We start from the raw sequence: 20,498 nt of genomic DNA, 5'->3' as shown, positions 1-20,498 counted from the left end.
AATTTTCTTTTCACCCTTTACACTGACTCGATCAGACTTCGGCATTTGCATTTTTTTTTTCAATCAAATGGCATATTTAGGCTCTACTCTTTGCATTATATAAATAAAGGCAATAAAAATGTTAGTAAAGACGACAAAAATTAAATCGTACACAAATTAATTACATCAAGGATTACTAGAAAACCAATACCTCTTTCTTTTTTTCTTCTTCACTTGAAGCTGGACCATTCTATTGAATTTTACATCTGTTGTCTGTACAAAATTCAAAGTGCTGACATATGAACAAAGCTCATTCATTTCCGAGCAAAGAATAAGAATATGTAACTAAACCTAACTTTACATTGTCAAAAACTACTCTACCCCTTCCCCAGACCTTTTTTTCCCTCATTTTACGTGAAATGTAGGCATGACCATGGAAAGACTTTTGCCGGTGCAAGCGGCCCGGTTTTAGCTGGATGGATGAAGGCGGCTAGCAGGTTAGTCTTGTGAAGTAGCAGAATACTCAAAAAGAAGGCGTTTGGAAGGTGCAGATTGTAGGAGCACTCGCAATCGGCTTGTAAGCTGGTAGATCAAGGTCCACTGCATTGCCATCTCTGAGTCTTTCAGCTGCCTAACTATGGAGGCCTAATTGAGAGAGATGAAAGCATTGGAAAATGATAAAGAACTTAGGGGATAACAACGAAATCTTCAAAAGTCAAAATTGATTAAAGGTTGTATAAAAGCTTATCAGGCCAATGATTAGTGAATCCAATCAAAGAAAGCACCCAAAAACTGTTTACAATGTAGAGTTTGTTTTTCGTCCACCTTTTAATTCTATATATTGATTCACTAACATGAAAGAAGAACTCCTTATGTGAAATGGAATGTTGATTTGAGACAAGAAAAAAGTCAAGGATGCATTAAAGTTAGATTTACCTGCAGCCGTTTTCCAAGCTGGACTTCAACTTCTGTCCCAAAGGATATATTGCTAGCCAAAGATTTGAGAGGATCAGCTGTAGGATCAACAGAAAGCAAACTAGGGATTTGTGGAGCATACACTAGCCTCCACCTGGCCTGACCAATCTCCCCCTTCCCTTCTATTCTTGGCATTAGTGTTTCAACTGTTGCAGTTGCGAGCTTTTTAAATGCAAGTTGGCCATCACCTTCCAATATGGACTCAGCCAATTGACTCTCAAATACTCTAGCAGCCTGGACAAAGGGGGAAAATTCACAACACCAAACCAAACCACTACAGTCCATGAAATCAACACTTTTATATGAATTTGGAAACTACAAACAATAAGATTAACCACATAAAAAACCTAGGGCAAAAATTCTCAACGTATCCAGGCTAAGCTTATAAATTCCCTGCAGCATTGGACAGCTACTTGTTAGACCAACAGAAAACCAGAAGCAAACATCACATCCATTGCAACAGAGATCAGACACATGCATTCAATATGAATGCAAGTAAACAACTCAAATTACATGATACTAAATTCAATTTGCAATTACGTCTCAAGTAAATTTGCCGATCATAAGGAAGACAAGATATTTCACTTATGATTCAACTGTATCACTTCCTTAACGCACAGCTTATTCGGCATATAATAAGAATCAGAAATCCTCAATCATCGTTTCCGAATAATACTTCATTAAATAATGCCATAGGATGCAACCCTAGTACAAGAGGTCCTAATCTATTTACAGACAGAATATATCAGTTAAGGGGACACAGAGGAAACAAAAAATTTACACACAATCATATTATTTTTTATAATATTACCTCAGTAGGTGAGAGAACATCCTGCTCCACAGAACGTATTGAGGTTACCACCAATTTGTCCTGCCAATTGCTGGCTCGACTTTGAATCCTAAATTGCCATTCTGATCCAACCAAAGCTAAGTCCAGCATTGGATCTAGCCCATGCTCAGGTTCAAATTTTGCTATGTTTAAATGTTCTCGCTTAAGCCTAACCTGAATTTGCAGAAGTCAAAGTCAGTGTGTTCAAAAATTTGAAATTTCTACTTGCCTTTCAAAAAAATTGTCAGTGTGTTCAATGCAATAAAATAACCAGTCTAGCAGAAACAAATTTGAAAAGCACAAAGATATTTGAACAACAGTAACATAGATATACTATAGACTCACTTGAGTTGCAACAAGATTCACATCACCATTCTCAAATGTTAAAATGCCCTTGGGTTTTATCCATTTTGGATGAGCCAGGCCATTCAACTCAAGTTCCCCACTAACGGCAAAGTTAAGAATCAAAGGATAAACTATCCTCAATTCTGGTCCTAAAACAAGCTTCAAATCACTAAGGCGGACATCAACACTTGGTTTAATGTTCACTTGCTCCATTTCCTTCTCAACTTCAGCTGATTTAACTGCAAAACACAATAAATAATTCACTTGGACAATCAAAAAAATAATAGAGACAAATTGATCATACACCATAGATACGATTCTGCACGTTCACAAAAATTCAGTAAATATAAAACTGATAGTAAATCCTTATTCTTCATTTCATGAAATTGACATTACTTCTTATTCCTGCTAACAAAATGCTTCATCCAGTCATTACCACCTAATTTGTGCAGAAAATAAGAAATAAACATTGAAAAATAACACATCCTATTTTTGGAAAGAGATAGACCAGCAGGTATCTCTATAAAATATTCTAATTCAAAATTTCACCTATAGACAAATTCTTAATTCACCAATTTTAGAGTTTACTTTCTTCTTCTTCTTCTTAAAATCAAAGTAGCTTATTCCTTCTACGTGGCACCCATTTAAGGCTTCCAAACATTGAGTGCAAAAAGAAAACCCACCATAAGAGATCTTTGCCTTGAAATTTCTGGTTATCTAAGAACCTCACTGAAGGCAAAGGCCACCATTCTTTTCTAACTTAGAGATTTGTTTGTGTTTAACTTAGAATTGATACATCTCACAAGTAAATGGGTGGTAAATGGGTGATAAATGAAATGTCAACTTATAGAATGCCCTTACTAGGAAAAGAAAAATATTGGAAAGGAAATGTCATCCGCTCTTTAGGCATTGCATTAAAAAGAATCTTTTCTAGATTACTATTGAAGTCTGATCCAGTTCTTGAAAAATAAACATTTCATTAGGATGTACTGAAAAAGTTAAAAATTTTAAAATCATGTGGCGTTTCCACAAAGAGTAGTCTAGATTTCAATTGTAGCAGTCAGTGACTACTAGAAAGAAAGAAAAGGCATCAGAATTGAAAGTAATAATAGCATACACTACCAGAGGATTGTGGGAGTTTGGTCCTTGAAGAAGCAGGTTCAGAACTGAAAAACCGTGAGACATATCTAGAAGCAACTGCTTGACTGACTCCAGCACCTGGAAGCCTGGACTGGTTTGATGCCAGTTTATTAAAAGGTGCAGCTCCACTACCCTTATCATGTGGCAAATATGCCTCCCCATGGCTCAATTTAATATTCCCTGAGATGTTTGGCTGCAGAATGGAACCAGTTAGCTGCAACTGAGTGTCAACCTGGCCACTGATATTAGCAAGATGTCAGTTCCCACAATCGACACATAAAGGAAACAAAACAATTACACAGCTAACAAAAACCCAGAAGAAAGGGAATTCATCTGTTGGGTATAAAGAGCTAATGGATCAAGTAGGCAAATGCCAGATGGCAGCCTGGTGGGCAGGTGTAGGGCAGGAACTACTGCCTTCCATCAATACTAGCAATAAGCGCAAACATCAGCATTGAGGAACAAAATCATCATATAAAAATCATAAATCACATTTCAAAGAAAGATAAACACACCTCAGAATGTTTTTTGCCCGTACTTCTAGAACTTCACATTTCAAGTCAATTTTATCACCCAAGGATGCTTCACTTGTTCTAAGGGGCAAATTCCCTTTTACAAACAGCTTCCCCTTTCTGCTTACCCTACTCTCCAAAAAGGCAATGCATAACTTATTTGATTTCACATGAACAGTGCCACCAATGTTTGTAAGTGGTTTTCTGAGTACTGGTGAAGATATAGATGCCCTGTGGAACGATGCAGATCCATCAAGCACAGGTTGTTCAACTGTGCCTCTAACCTGCTTATTTAAAACACATAAAAAAGATTATTAAAAGTTAACATTAACTCTGAATCAAAATTTATTGGCAAATTATTTACCACAAGTGTTTAGGCGACAAGTAACCTAACTTGAGCTAACCCACCTGAAGCATGACATCTGCACTGCCATGAAGCCAGTTTGCATAAGGAGATAATGCTGTCAACAACATCATGCCCCCATCCTTTATATCAGCATCAACTCTAACTTCTCCTACATCTAAGATGTTCCAGTTTAAACCTTTAAGGCTTTCAGCTAACTGAGTGTCCCAACCTTCTTCTGTTCTCTCCCGAAACATTTTCTTCTCACTAGCTTTATCACTTGACTCCTTATCCCTTTCCTTCACCCAGCCAGGGACCAAAGTTGTCCCACTTCGTTCTGTTTCGGTTTCTTCTTCCTCAGACATGCTACTTTGGACAAAAGTAACAGGAACACTTCCTTGAACATGTACATGGCCATTTTGGATGATTGGTTCAAATTTGGCATTGAACAGAAAACGGCTGCTTGAGGTTAGGGAAGCAACAACTTCAGCACGCCCAAGATCAATGCCCCCAATGGCACCATCCAGAAGCCTTACTTGTACATCACATTCTGGTTTTGCAAGACTTCCTCTGAGGTCTCCTTCCATGTATAATATTCCCTTAATTGGGGCTAACAATTGTCGCAAAGAATGAACAGCCTCAGTGGCAGATGATTCAATAATCTGCACTAGGGTAGGGACTAGACTAACAGGAAAATTTAGAACAGCAAAATGAAGATTGGTTTTTGGCCCCAACAAAGTCCCATCAGCATGGATTGTTGCATCATCTTTTTTGATAAAAATTTTCTCAAGACGCAAACCATCATCGTTGCTGTATGCACCCACTGCCACAACTCGTTGAGTGTTGTAGCTTCCCCACTCCCAATCCTCCCCATGAAAATCAAATTCTGCCTGGAAAACATTGACAAGAACCAATAATGTCAAAGGAAACATGCCTCCTTGTAAAGAAATTCAAAAATGATACAGGAAAAGAAAAATTGGTAATCTGTCCTTCCCAATAAATACAAATAGAAGAAAACACTTATAAGCCCCCGTCCGAAGCTCTGGATACATAAAATGAGATAGAAAGGGAAGGTCCCCTGGAGGAGCCTCGAGATCTCCAAAACCAGCAGCATAAATTTAAAAAGTTAGGCTCCTTAAATGAATCATTTAAACTGCTAGTGTCCGAATCAATATGTTCATCTATGTCCACATAACAGTAAACTTCAAAATCACGAAAACTGCATAAAATTTTGTGCTTGAGAATGATTGTTTATGTGTTAATTTAGGAGTGAGTGGCGTAACCTTAACAAATACACCTGTAACATTCAACTTTTATAGTTCCTAAGATGGGAGTTACAAACAGGCTTTAAGTCCAGATTCAAGTGAATGATCATGAACAAGTACACACTTGGCCATTTCCTATCTGAAGAACTACAAAATAAATATATAAATAAATACTATGTATCAATGATCTAGTTTCATTATGCTTTGCAATAAGAAATCCTGACCTTGTTATGTCACACAACTAAGTTTGCACTCCAACAAATACATGGTTATAGACTGATCACACACTAGCTATAATATTTCATATTTGACAAACAAATAATTTTTAAAATTTATTCATGTATGCACAGGTTGGAAAATGCATACCATTGTGTCTCCATTTCCTCCGCCACTTGCATCAAGAGAACCATGCCAGCGGCCCTTAAGTTCTGCCAAACCTGGGAGACTTAAGCCTTCAAGAATAACTTCGTTTGATGCAGCATAATGACCTCGTATTACCTAAAAAATTCAAAGAGCTGTTAGACCTTAAAAGTGTAAAAAAGTATAAAAAATTAAATTTTGGTAAGTTATATATTGAGCTAATGTCATAGAAGTTACTGGAAACATAGGCATCTCATTCCAATTCCAAAACGCACATATCAAGAGGTACTGCAAATTGCATCTTCAAGATTAGAAAGACATATCAGGTATTGAACAAGTACCTCAAGCAAGTCTTGAAGACTCTCAGTATATACTCCTACTGACTGCAGACTTTGAATGAAAAGATCCTGCAGATAGCATGCAGCCATAAAGATTTTCAATTTGAAAGGAATAAATACTGCAGATATCTCCATAGTGTAAAGAAAACAACAAATATAGTGTTAAGAAAAGAGGAAACTTTAATGTAGAGCATTTCTTTTCCTCAACCCAACCCCCCCCCCCCCCCAAAAAAAAAAAAAAAGGAGACAAGTTCACTATAACACAAACAACCACCAGCTATCTAATATGCAATCCTAAACTTATTCAGATTGGAATTTGTCACATGCCAACAATATCTAATCCTCCTTAGATACTATATTGTTTTAAGGAACATATATGTTAAATTTCTACATTTTCTTTTGGATTGATACTGTTCTAACTTGAGACCTTCTAACTCATAAATAATTGAGTGTTGATACCATAACTATTTCCTGTAATATTTGCATCAAAATAAGTGACCAGTAATTTATTAAACAGTTAACATGTACAGACATCAATAACACTTATATTCTTTTCCATTTTGGACACAAAAAAACAACCCAAAAGAGTATTAATATAGCCTAATTGAACACAAACTTTGGGGTAAGGCCATTTCAATGATGTTCGAAACCCATTTGATACTCTAGTTTTTTCATTTTTGAAGCTAGGGTGAACTGTACTCAAATCATAACAATAAAATCTCTGTATTGCCACTAGCCAAATGCTTCCTGCTAAAACGATGGAACAGCCAGCTCCAGATTTTATTTAGTTGCAGTGACTTCTATGGGTGTCTAAGCTGCCTGGACAAAATAGAATTATAATCCATTTCAGTAAAAAAAACCAGAACACAACCTTTGATCTAGAAAGAACAGCAGGATCGGTACTTCGGGACAAGAGTCTTGCAAGGGGAAGCATCTCAGCAACCTCAGCTCGAGGAACTTCAAGTCTCATTCTCCACCTTCCCATAGAAGATATGACACTACCCAGATGCCCAGTCATTGCTCTTTTAAACAAGCCGCCCCTTCCCTTTTCAGAAAGGTTTCTATCTCGGGTGCCAGGCAATACATATTCGCCTTGAAGCTCATACCGGCTACTGATTTGTTCTAAAACAGTTTTTTCAAGCGTGATCTACAAAAGGCCATGTCAATCAGTAACATCAGTTACCTCCTTTGCAGCACCTAGATCGTGCAATACATGAAAGAAACCAGTGATGGTATCCTCAAAAATATTACAATGTCTTCAGCAAGCAGTACTGGAACTAAATTTGTTGCCAAAAATCCAAATTGAAGTAAAAAACTTGGCATTGACTAATATGAAGGCTAGAGATTCCAATCACAATGTCAATATATTTTAAATGACCAACATTATGTTTATAAATTATTGTTTGCTCCAGTCAATATAACTAATTTTAGTTAGACAATATAAATGGTAATACAAAACTAATGGTAGAAGAAGGCTGGAGGTCAGTTTCTGAGGAAACTTACAAGTGCTTGCAAGGAGAAGTTTTAAATGAAACCAATTGCAAAAAAAAAAAAAAAAAAGGAGGAAACTTCAAGCCCAATATCAACAGTAAGTTACAACATCAAATGCATAATCTGCACATGCAATTGGTAAAGAAAGACATCAAGCAAAAAAAAAGATGGGAAAGAAAGATAAGATCCCCTAGCAACCACTTCAAGTAAAAGATCAAACCTAAAACTGAACTTGTTTGAAAAAATACCTAACCAATTAACCAAAAACACAAAATATTAACCAAACGGAAACTTCATGTGAGATAACCCAATCAATTCACCAGCAAAAACAGACATATTGATAATATGAAAACTTCAAATACTCACAACATCACCGCTCCACCTAGCAGCCACATCTAGGGCTTCACCAAGCACACCGCTGAATTTGGGGTGAAGCACAGATAGAACACCATGGCCCCTTCTTTTCTGGAAATTAAGCTGGATTTCTGCCTGAAAGTGGAAAAACAAAAACACAATTAACCATACAGTTTTACATCCAATTTACCACTAGCAACTAACAATATTAAATGATTTATCATCATCAACCTCCCAAAAGATCACATTTAGAATGAATTGGAACACAACATTTCAGATGGAGAGCAGAAACAGCTTATGGCCATTGACACAAGCACTGTCGCAGATGGTACAAACTTCTTTTAGATTGAAGAAGATTTTCACAATGCGGTAATGTGCAGAAAACACCACCACACCCCCCCCCCCCCCCCGCCCCCTTACATTGACTTATTTCAAAAAATATATATTAGAATTTTGATCCTTTCTTGCCAAATTAATAGGCTATGCATGTAATCCCTCTCTCCCTAAAAAAATCCTTCAATCTATCATCTCAATTGAATTCAACTGCAGTCTCTGATATTAGCTTTGTTCTTCTCAAGTCTTGAAGGGACATATAAAAGCTTACTCGCTGTATTGTTCCACGCAGTGAAGCAAGCTCCAATTCGTCAAGTGGCAAGTGTCGTATCTGCAAGCAACATACACATGGGCAGGAAAGTTTCAACTTCATTTTACCTTTTTGCTTTCATATTAAGAACACTTGATAAGACTAAAATTCATAAACTAAACTAGAAAGATCTTACGATACCTCCAAGGTAGCAGAATGAAGTGGGCGAAAACAAATATTAGCTCTCAGTTGCCCCTTTTGAAGAGAAAAGGAGAATAGTTTTCCATTTTGCAAGTTTTCCTCAGAGCCAGGTTGCAGGGGCTGCACAACCTCAACTGCAAGACTTTCATCTGGCCTACCTAAGGCATCTAACTGCACAACCAGGGAGAAGAAAGATGACATGGTAAATAAGTTAGTAAAAGAATTGGCAATAGATGGGTATACAATAAGAATAAGTTCCCACAAATATTATATTTGACAATGAAATACTTGATGTTTTGAGAGGAAAGATTTACTTGTATTCCATTCAGCCCAATAAGAACAGACTTGATGGGAAATTATATGACATGTGTTACTATTTATTTTACACAATTTTTAGATGCTTTCTCAATCTTTTCAGAAATTCAAGATCATAAACTATAAACCATAGACCTAAAAAGTCGCAATACAGTAGAGAAACATGAGGCAGAAGCTTTTGTATCGCATAAATACACTAAATTTCAATGAAAGTCAGAACCTACTTGAAAATATACACTTGGAAGCTACAAAAACAACTTAAGTTTTCCCCCCTATGTTGGGTCAGCTATAAGGATCATACTACTCCATTGTGGTCATGTTCCTCTTTGGCCTTCCCCTCCCCTAGACACTATGGAAAGAACAAAAATTGTTTAAACCTATATATTATTATGCCCACATTAGAGAATTCATACAGTCATATTTATAGAGCATAATAAAGTTTCAAGTTCCATGTATCCAGCAGTATATAATGACCCTCTCAATATGCATGTGAAAGCTTTTAGCAACATAAAATGACCCTCAGCACAAACACAATAAAAGCACTAGTAAGTATCTTGCTTAGCGGAGGCAGCACCTTGACAGAGTTGCGAGAGATGCTCAACTGCCCAACCAACTGAGGTGCCAGCATTAACTGATTCAGTCTGAGACCTGAGACTGACAAATCACCAACAAGACTCTGTCTGCTTCTCTCATCTGTCATTTTCTCAGGTTTCCCCTCGGGACCAAAATCTTGCTCACTGGTAATACAAGGCTTCAGAACCTTTCCATGAAATTTTATTTTTCCAGTTGCTTTCAAATGTGTAGGCCTTGGAGAATCAAAAGTATAAGAAGAAACCAGGCTGAAAAACTCAAAACCACGCATACGCAAGTCCAACTCCACTCCTTCAACAATAAATGGCACAGCACTCTTCACATTGAACTCTTTTCTGTTTAGCCAGTATTCCTCAGGATATGAAGTTTGAACTTTTGTAAACAAATCAAAAGCAACAGATGAAGAATTGACAGTTATACAATCATGTGAAATCATTATATCTCCCCGAGCATCACTAAAAGACCCTTCAGCTTTTGGTGCAGTCCACTTGATATCAAACCTCCTACAGGAACATGAATATAAGCCAACTTAAACTATAAGCAACATCAATGAAGAAACAAACAAAAAATTAAGAAATAAAACTGTCCGCATCAATGAACCCAAATCAAGGAGGAAAGCTCATCAGCTTACGGTTTCAAAAGTGATCCAGAAAGTTTTGTCTCTCCACTTAAATCCCCTAACTTGAGTGGCATAAGATGAAGATACCTCGGTATATATCGTTGCATAATCTTGTCAAAGGACAAATTTCCAGAGAAATTTACATCCATTGCTGTATCATCTTCCTCACCCTGTGGGATATAGGTCTTGTACGTCAGAATTGCAGAAGAAATAACGTTTGAATACATAATGCATCATAGGACAAGGAAACATACGTCTATTATTGTATTTCCACTTTGCCAACTAGTTATTGGGAGGGCTAAAGTTAAGAAATCAAAACATGCCAACCTAAGTAGTATGAGACAAATCATGAAGAAATTGCAATTTGGAAAAGGCATAAGTGCATAACACTCATTATTGTATGACCAACAATGAAAAGATTATAGGAGAAGCAACAATGAAAGGCCAGAAAATAACAACTTCAATGTATAAAAATTGCCAACCAAGTGCTGCAGTTCAGATATCATAGCCAACAAACAGATCAAGAGAAAAGGATGAAGCATAATGGAGGACCACGTTCCATGCTGTCAACAAGGTACTTGAAGAAAGTCACTGAATAAGATGATAATCCAATGACAATCAAGTGTTCTCTCAGCCAAGCTAATTGGGCAAAAAAGGGGAAATACTGACATACCTCTGGACAAATCCATGCATTTCCTGCCCCTCGAATCTCCCCACCATCCACAAGACTAGCCCTAATTCCATACAAGTCAGCAACCTATCACATTTGACAAAAATTTTACAAAAGCTGAACACTGCACTGATGTCAAAGAAATGTCCATCTTAATAACAAGACTTTCTATTGAAAACAAACATACGCAGTTATCAGTGTTAAAGGTAAAATTAGCTGACAGATATGAAAATGGAACACGATCAAATGCTGCCACTGCACCAGACTCTTTGTTTTTCAACATTGCTTCAGATGCAGAGGACGCAGGGACATCAACAGAGTAAGATATCTTTCTAGACACCATTCCACTCCCCACAAAAGTAGGGGCATCCAGTGGGCCTTGACAGTTGAAAACAGCCGTCACAGAACCAGCCAACTGCAGTCAAGATAGAAAGCTGAAAGAGATTAACATTGATAGATCAAAGATAAAACCATACGAGTAAATTCCTAAAGAAGTGAAAAGGTATAGAGATAGGACCAACAGTGTATGAGGAATTAAACTATCAAGGACTAATTACATCTAATTAAAGGAAAGATGTTGATGACGATAGTCATATCATAATAATAGTAGTAGAGGCATCACTTCAGAAGAACAGAAAAGTCCTGCAGAATATGTCATCCTATTAACTATGGATAGCATTGGTAGTAACAGTAATAACGATGATGAACTTCATAAGAACAGAAAAGTCCTGCAGAATATGTCATCCTATTGGGTATGGGTAGTAGTTGTACAAACAGTAATAATGATGATGAGAAGATAAATGCCATGCATACCGGAAACAACAAAGGCTTCATCTTGAAAGTTTTCATCAGGGCATTTACTTCCACACATGGAACCTGAAAATAAAGTCCTGGTTACACAATTAGACAATGAAGGCAGAATAAAACACTACAAGTTTTCAGAAAAAGAAAGGAACATAGCAAAGCTGTCACTTTAAGCTCAAACAAATGCATTGGATTGTAAGTCATGACTTCTTTTTCTTCATAATAACCTCAAATGCGAATGTCATGATTCATGTTACAAATAACTTCATTGAAATTAAAACAATAGCCTAGGAGTTCCATCATTAGACACAAAGTTACAAACTCCCATCCTAAAAAGCAAAATATATGGACATAAGCTGCTTTATGCAGCATCTTTGAAGTGATCATCAAAGTTACAGTACATCTTCAAAAGTGAATCTAACTTCAAACATTCATTTTAAAATCTAGCTCTAAAACAAATTGAGGCAGCAGGTTATAAGAGACATTAACATTCTTACCACAAAAGAAGAAAATAAAGAAAAGTTTAAAACATAAGAATCTGGGCTAGCATTTTACAAAACTGTATCTCCCTGTGGAGTGAAAGGAACTTTGACATGAAATTTATTCTCCGTGATAACAGCAATCAAGAAACCCAGAAAAGGATCATGTTAAACATCAGACTTAAACCAATTGGCAATAGATGAAATGGACCAACCTGAATATAACACCACAACAACAATCCCAAACTTAATTGATATTAGATAACACCGCTCAAGACTTCCTCTAGCATGTAGACATACGACAAACCTGAAACAAATGGAACAAGCCTACCACATGGACAACAACTAGGGAATAACCATTTACAAATAATAAAAACAACAAACAATTTGCGCTCCAATACCAAGTTAAGCATCCAACTTAAAACAAATTGATAAGGGAGAAGCTCAACCTAAATAAAAGGCCAGAATAAATTTCGAACTTGACTGATGTGGATAACACTACTAAACCAATCATTTGTTTAAACCGTAAAGAAATAACTCAATCCCACCTTCTAACTATCAACAAGGATTATCCCCTTTTCAATTGTATTACAAACTTCAATAGTGTAACTGAATAACTGTTCAAATCCATATACATTTTAGCACATACAGCAACATCACTTTTAGTCTGAACAAAACAAGAAGTTCTTCCAGTTTAATAAAGCAGTAAAATTCAGAAAACCAGGTCCTCAAAAGCATTAAATAAAGCCTGGCCAGAAAATATGCAATAACACACCTGACACATAAGATGGAACTCTCCTTCCTCAGGATGGATGCCAAAATCTCCAGAAGCATCTAAAGGAACACTACCAAACCAGCCACTTGTATTATGAAGGAATATTCGCTGACCCCGGAAACATAAATGTGCTGAAATGTCCTGCAACAACGAAATCCACAGACCAATATATTCCCAAAGGACAAACAAGAATTTGGTACTCAACTTAATGGTCAGCTTTATCTGATTTTAAACGTATAAATGTAAGTCCAAAGCACTGCATGAACATAAAAGCAATCAAAAGGAAAGCAGAGAAGGAATAAACTTAGTGAGTATTTTTCTAGCCTCAGATGTCAAGAAAGATGAGAACAATACTAACCAGAAACAAAAGAGGTCACAAGAAATGAGTTGATGTCACACAAACAACATGAATATATACGATCAAGAAACAAAACCTTAATCTCATTAAATCAGATATACAAATATCCTAAGGTTCATGCAGAGCCATATAATTGTCCATTACTCAGCAATGACATGTTCTTCCTTTTTCTGTTTTTTTGCTTAACCCACATCAACCAAAGGTCTACTTGACTTTTTGTCCAGTCCATTGCCGCCTTCAGCTAGATTAATTCTTAGATGCAAAATTGATTTTTTTTTTTTTTTTTTGCACTACAAAACCGTCTTTGTCAAATTTTTAGACCTCACTCATAGAAAGAAAAAGCCTTCAACTAAATACACCCATTTCCTGTTCTAACCCAACGGGAAAAGAGAAACAGAAAAATTTTAAAGAAACATATCCGCATGACATCATTCAAACTAGAAAAGCAATCTCACATTGCCCCAATAACAAGGATGTAGACATCTGTAAGAAAACTCTTCCAACTCCCACATTACACAATGTCAATACTCAAGCTAAATAGCATTTATTCCTGCACTAGGATTGGATTGCTGAAGTTTTTGAAAATAGTAGTGCAGCTGAAAACAAGAATTGGACACTCTAAGCAACAAAGTTAATCAATTTGTTTACAATTGACAAACAAAAGAAAAGAGAAATAACGATGAAAACACGGATAAAATAAAAGAGAATCAGAGATATAAAAACTGATTCTCAAGGAAATTATTTCTCAACACATGCACCCACATTTGCATTTGAACATCCTAGCAAGTGGAATATGTGAACCAACTTCTCTTCTCTAATCCAGCTTTTCAGTCCATACAAATGGCAAACATGTAATACTTACCAATGCCAGATATATGAGGTTGACTGAATTATAATTCCTTCATGAAGATATATATTATTTCATTGCATAATGTTAATAGACTGGAATGTGCCTGTAAGCACCTAAAAACCACCTAAAGCATTCAAGAGTCCCTAAGCATAACAACACCAGAAACAAAAACTCACTTATCATATGGGCATAAACTGTATACAACACAGAAAACTAGCAACCATGTAACAAAAAACATAAATTGACTTTCAGATCTTGGACCTGCTACCAGAAAAATAATGTTTTTCCAGTGCTAGCAACACATCATCAAAAACTCAGTTATAAATAAAATGGGCGTATAAACTATATAAAACATGGTAAATTAGCAACCACACAACCAGATATGGCAAATGAGTTTCATATCTTCGTCCTGCTACCCAGGAAAATAAATAAATAGTAACTTTTTCTCCCAGTACTAGGCTACAACAAGATTCAGCAAAATTGTATGACATGCTACAAGAAATATCTAAATGGAAATGGAAGCAGGCAAACGTTATAGAGAAGATGAAACAAGGACATACTGAAAACCATGATGGAGCATCATATATTTGAAAGGCCAACCCTGTGACATCAAGCTGTCCATGAAGATTAGGAAATGTCTCCCCTGTTGACATGCACAGGTGGACCTGCAAATAAACAAAGTTGGCCAGGATACAGATATCAACCAATCAATCCTTCTACAAAGTAAGTAGAGTATTAGATTCTTCGTCCTTCTATAGCAGAATACAGTCCTGCCAATAACCAAAGTTGACCAGCATATATATATATATATATTTATATAAGTAGAGTATTGAATGTAAGTACAGTATTAGATTCTTTTTCCTTCTATAACACAACACAGTCACAAAACTTGGCAGAAACTTTACCACTTATTAAGGCAGGAAATAAATGCTCTAGAGCCTAAATCAGTGTTTTTTTGTTCTTTTGGAAAAGCAGAAATTTAACAACTGTGTTTGCCAGGAGCCAAACCCGGGTCTATTGCTTATGAAGCAAAAAAATAGTCCCTCTTAAGTCATTTTAAATTGTTAGGGGACAGGGAGACGGGCTTGGATCATACTGCTCAACTCTTGTAAATATCAACCATTCCTACGAACTAATGTCAGTGTTATGATGCTCTTACATCTCTCCCATCTATGCTGGGTGAATGCAAAGTACAACAGGGGAGCAGGTCAGCAACTTCCCATGAAATATCAAACAACAAAATTTTAGAAGTAAACAGAAGTCGATAGCAAAGGGAGTAAAAGAGATCATAAACATCAGATTATAAAACTAATCCCAGAAGCAACTTTCAACATGGTACTGCAATGCATATAAAATGACTTGGTCAACCTATAGCATTGAAATGTATTTTTATATAATGCCAGAAATCAAAACAAAAAAAGAAAAACTAAAAAGTGAAGTTAGAAAAGCACCTCACCAGTGGCTCTTCCTTTAAGCCATGTGATTGGAATCTCTAAAATTCTTTCAAAAAGCTGTAGGAAAAGGCAAACGAAAAACATAGATATCAAATTCATGCTGGATCAAATGCAGTCAAAAAAGTTAAGCATCACATCCATTTTACACCTTACCGGAACAAAGAGGTTGGAAATATTTAGATTCGCATGCCATTTCTGATCTAAAGTATCCACAAAAACATCTGTAGACAACCAGCCACCATCTTCAGAGGCCAAATCTGATCTCCAAGTTTTACAGTTACCACTGAGTTGTATGTGCACACGGCCATAATGATTTTGGAACTTCACATATCCATTGGCATTCTCCATCTCTCTGCAAACAATATTGAAAGTTTTAAAAGATAGAACTAACATGGAGCATCTCTTGTTTGTAAACTTTCTCCAAGCACGGTAAATGATCAATAGAGAAAAATCAGATTCACTAAGGAAGTATGTATGGAGTATTTCAAGGAGGGTTGTACATCAAGAGTGAATTTCAAATTTCAAAATGTGTCAAATACTCTGTTTTGCAAATCAAGACAATGAATTTGGTAAATGCATCTGCCTTCAGCACCTGTACTCTGAGGGTCACAATTATATGCTTTAAATTAAGCCTCAAGAGGCCAAATGAAAATGCAGCCTAGTCTTGTGAAAGAGACAAAACATAAGAAGAGAGCGAAGCTCTTTCACCTATAGACTAATCTTGTCTTTCCCCAACCACAGAAACCTTCATTTTTAGGCAACATCTTCAAAATCAATTTCAGTGTTTTTCTCTCTCTCTCTGTCTCTGTTTCCTCTCCTCCTACAATTTCGATTGTCATCACCATTCTTCTTTGTCTTCATACCTGCCTTCATCCCTAGAGCATGTTTGGTTGAAAATTTTGGTTATTGAAGGTTGAGAATTTTAGTTACTGATTTCGTGTCAAATTTAAGAAATTTGGAGTGGTCAAATAGTGGGAATTCATCTATTTTAAAGATGTTTAGAGTTAATTTAATGGTGATTTTCATGGTTCAAGTGTCAATTTTGACAGTTGTGAATTATAGCATGTTTGAAAGGTATGTCGCAGTTGTGGCACAGTGATAGAAGGCAGATGCAACAGAGAGGATGAGGGCAAATTAGCTTCAAGTTTTCTTTTTTTACCTTCGTAGAGTCCCTTTTTCCTTAAAAAAGTTACATTGGAATGTTGTCCACTGCTTCCCAAACAGATTTTTTTTAAAATTCATCAATTTTGAGATACGGTATTTTATATAGGCATTTCAATTTCAAATACTTCATTCAAACACCAACATCAGATTTCCAACAGAAACCATATCATCCAAAACAACTACATATTACAAACCCATAACTCTAAGAAGCATAAGCCAAAACCTAAAACCTATACAAACAAAACAATAAAAAATGATCCCTTCAATAGCATAAATTTGCAGGGTATGAGGAAACTCAGAGAGAAGGTAAAATGTACATATTAATTCCCATATGTTATCGTATACGAAAAGTCATTTGGTATGAATGCATAAGAAAGGAAATTCTGAAACTGATATTATAGACTACATTTCAAAGCGATCTGAAAAAGTGCATTTAATTCACTACGACAGATTCTTAAAGACACTTTAAGGTAGGGCTATGAAGAGAAATGAAATTGAATCTTGCTTTTCTTATTTTATCCGTGGTACATAGTAAGAAATCATTGAAATATATGAATATACTAATGTACACACATGTATATATGCATAAAGTGAAAGAGGGAAACTAGGGGAATGGAGTTTGAACCTGGGCTCTCTGTCACCAAATGCTAGCAGCATCAGTGTTCCACCCTTGAAATGGACAGAATCCACAATAACTGGAAGCATCTTCTCAATTCCTTCAGTTTGCGCCACATCTACCCCATCAACAAGTTCTGCAACAATATCTTCAACCTTTAGAGCCACACCATTTTTTAGCTTTTGAAGGGATCCAGCTAAAAAATTGGAAACACGTTCCCCCATGTTGTCAGGAAAAGAAGGCAAGGTAAATTTCAAGCCTAATGGCCAAAATGTAACCGAATGGGATGCGGAAGGAGTGAGGTCAGACTTTATGGAAGTAAAACTTTGAGATGCATGACTCCTTTCACCCTCGGATACATTCTCATTCATATTTCCAGTTACAACAACATCAACAACCAAATCCTCACCATTTACATTAGAGCTCATAGTTTTAGCAGCTCCTGCAGCATTTACATCATATGGAAAACTTTTGCCAATTTTTCTGACTCCACTAAGTCTTTCAACAGTCATAAGAAACGGATCACGTATGAAATTGAAATTACCTAAAGTGCCATTATCATTACAGTGCGTGATAATATGCAGGTTTTCTGTCTCTTCACATTGCTCTCCATAATGGTTATAACTGAGCAAACTTCCTCCACCAGTATTAATGCCAATAGAAGCTTCAGCATTAGAATCAACTTCACTTTTCACCAATAGGGTATTAAGGTCCGATATATCATAACTTCCAGATGCCTCTGAATAATCACCAGAGTCCTCTTGGGATAGACCCTGAAAATATGCAAGTGCTACCGATGCACTACGCTCAAGGATTCGTCTCTTGGCAGCAACACCAGCAGTAGAGGTATCACTCCTGTTAAACTTTTTCTTAAATTTGTTCCCTTTAGGACCTTTAGGCAACAATGTAAGCCCTGAACCTGGAATTTTCACACCAAATGATTTCTCCAATTCTGCATGCTTCGTGTCATAATCAACACCAGTGTCCACGCAATGATGATCCCTCCAATGCATCTTCTCATCCATGCATGAAAATGACTTTGAGCTTGCTATTTCAGCTGAAAGACCTATCCCTTTAACTGAATCATCTTCAGATATATCTAAACTTCCCTCAGAAACAATGTAACCCATCTCTGCTGCTTTCCTAGCATCATCATCCCTCTCTCTGGCCCAGCAAGCACCAGCTTCCTCTCTGGCAATCCTCCTCCTTTTTGTACGATAATCGATCCCTTCCTCAGTTGATAAATGCCTTTGCAGACCATTGTCACAAAAGGGTATCCCCAGCCAGGTATAATCCTTCTTTTGCGCAATCAATACACTTGGATGAGACAAAATTGCATCTATCACGATCTTTCCGCGCCTCAAACTGGCAAAAGGCCGAACACGAATTTTCATAGTGGGAACCTCACCACAAGAAAACTCTTCACTGTAAGGCCCAATAGAGCATGCTTCCAAGGTGATACTTAATGGCGAAACTCTCCTCACCTTGCCAAAATCAATCTCACGCTGTACATATTCACTAAGCACCGAACAAACCGAAGGCAAAAGCGTTGCTTCCACAAAACCTTTAGCTTTCTTCTGTCCGTACCAAACCAATAAACACACACCAGATATGACAGCCGTGAGAACGGAGCACCTAACCAACAGTAATCCCTCATTCCACAACGGAGACAAAGACCTCACTAGAGCCTTGCTCCCAGCAAAAGGCTCCTTAACACTTTTCACGACAAACCCATTTCTCAACCCAATAGTTTTCCTAAACAAATCAATGTTTTTCCCACAAAAATGGGAAAACTTGATTGCTTGAGAAATCCAATCATTCTGCTTCTCCGCAGATACACGCTTGCGAATTGCTCTTCTAACGAGCTTACCCCTATCAAAACCAAAGCAATGCCCATGGCCTTTTTTACCATTTAAAGAGCTTCCAAGTGGAATCGCAAGAAATGGGGAATTAAGTTTTAGGCTCATTCTCTTCTTCCTCTTCTTCACCTCATAGACTTAACACATCTTGTTGGGGACCAAGAACCTTCTTGCTCTTAGTCCCCTTACAACTTAAACTATCTCAAACTTCGCAAACATTCCCAAAAAATCCTAAAATTTAAAAATTCAACAAATCAAAAATTTCGCTCTTGAACTAAATAGTTGATTAAAAAAACAAAAAACTTTTAGTTTTTTAGATATCGAAAAAGAAGGAAACCTGGGAGAAGGAATGGCGTGAAAGCTTAAGAATGCCTGCCGCTTCGTTGTTCCTAATTGTTAGTTTGAATCTTTTTTCTCTTTTTGGAAACAAAGACAGAAAAAGAAGGGAATCGGTTGCTTGTCTGGCTTCGCTTTCCAGTTTCCAATGCGAGCTTCTTCTTTTTTTTTTTCTTTTAGCGTGGCAAGATAGGAAAAAAAAAACACAAAGGGGAAATTTTGTGGAGCCTCTCGACGGGTATGCAACCGATGAATTTACGAAATGGCAAGATTGACCTTCTCGGCCGACACTTATAAAAAAACATGGATGGGTACATGGGTAAATTCCACTCACCTACTTAAAAGTTTTATAGCAATTCAACTTAAAGTTTATTAGATTTGAATTAATAGTTCAAAATGTTGGATAGTTTGTAGTATTTAAGAATTTCATGATCGAAGATAATTATTCTGTTCTTATTCAGATTAAAAAATAACTTTTTTAATATATACAAGAATTTTAAACAAACATAATTATTGAAAATTATTCAATATCTTTAAACAAAACAAATACATTTGTAAAAACACTTTGAATACATATGTTAAAACATAATAAATGTATCTATCAAAACAGACACAAATTTTTAGTCTATATAAAAGAATGTACTTCCAACACAGACTTCATCTATCAAAAACATTCTGTAATAGACTTGTTGTATCCTAAAGAGTCTTTATTTACAAATCCCTGTAATAAGCAACAATGTATTACAACGTGTCTCAAGCCTTCTTATTCCCTTTCTTATACTACTTTTCTAATAATTTTAAAAACTTGTTAGCGTAAAAGATGTGTAGCATTCCAATTATACATTAAGGTATAATGATGCTAATATGTAAATACTATCAAAGCCCATATGATA

The 20,498-nt window shown here is 36.4% G+C and overlaps 1 protein-coding gene across 3 annotated transcripts; it reads right to left on the bottom strand.

Annotated features, from left to right (window-relative positions):
• Positions 1–172: 172 nt before the first annotated feature.
• On the bottom strand, positions 173–19,845 carry EMB2410 (embryo defective 2410). 3 transcript variants are annotated; one of them, XM_088810322.1, is made up of 25 exons: positions 19,607–19,821; positions 17,955–19,500; positions 17,420–17,546; positions 15,784–15,982; positions 15,628–15,687; positions 14,737–14,841; positions 12,969–13,109; positions 11,724–11,786; positions 11,098–11,325; positions 10,914–10,997; positions 10,253–10,410; positions 9,605–10,124; positions 8,716–8,886; positions 8,536–8,595; positions 7,944–8,066; positions 6,958–7,233; positions 6,090–6,155; positions 5,755–5,886; positions 4,189–5,013; positions 3,784–4,064; positions 3,251–3,507; positions 2,129–2,367; positions 1,766–1,957; positions 916–1,188; positions 173–624 (listed from the first exon to the last, which is right to left on the bottom strand). In XM_088810322.1, exons 2-25 carry the CDS (start codon positions 19,375–19,377, stop codon positions 478–480), a joined length of 6,150 nt encoding a protein of 2,049 aa, XP_088666448.1. In that variant the 5' UTR covers positions 19,378–19,500; positions 19,607–19,821; the 3' UTR covers positions 173–477. The 3 variants fall into 3 exon arrangements, with proteins under 3 accessions (XP_088666448.1, XP_007013733.3, XP_088666449.1); XM_007013671.3 differs by having other exon boundaries at positions 17,420–19,500; positions 19,607–19,822; XM_088810323.1 differs by lacking the exons at positions 173–624; positions 916–1,188; positions 1,766–1,957; positions 2,129–2,367 and having other exon boundaries at positions 3,293–3,461; positions 17,420–19,500; positions 19,607–19,845.
• Between the last annotated feature and the right edge of the window lie 653 nt (positions 19,846–20,498).

This window comes from Theobroma cacao, chromosome 9 (genome assembly GCF_053813885.1).
Source record: "Theobroma cacao isolate CCN51 chromosome 9, ASM5381388v1, whole genome shotgun sequence".
NCBI lineage: Eukaryota > Viridiplantae > Streptophyta > Magnoliopsida > Malvales > Malvaceae > Theobroma > Theobroma cacao.
This window is presented reverse-complemented; position numbering and strand designations above follow the sequence as displayed.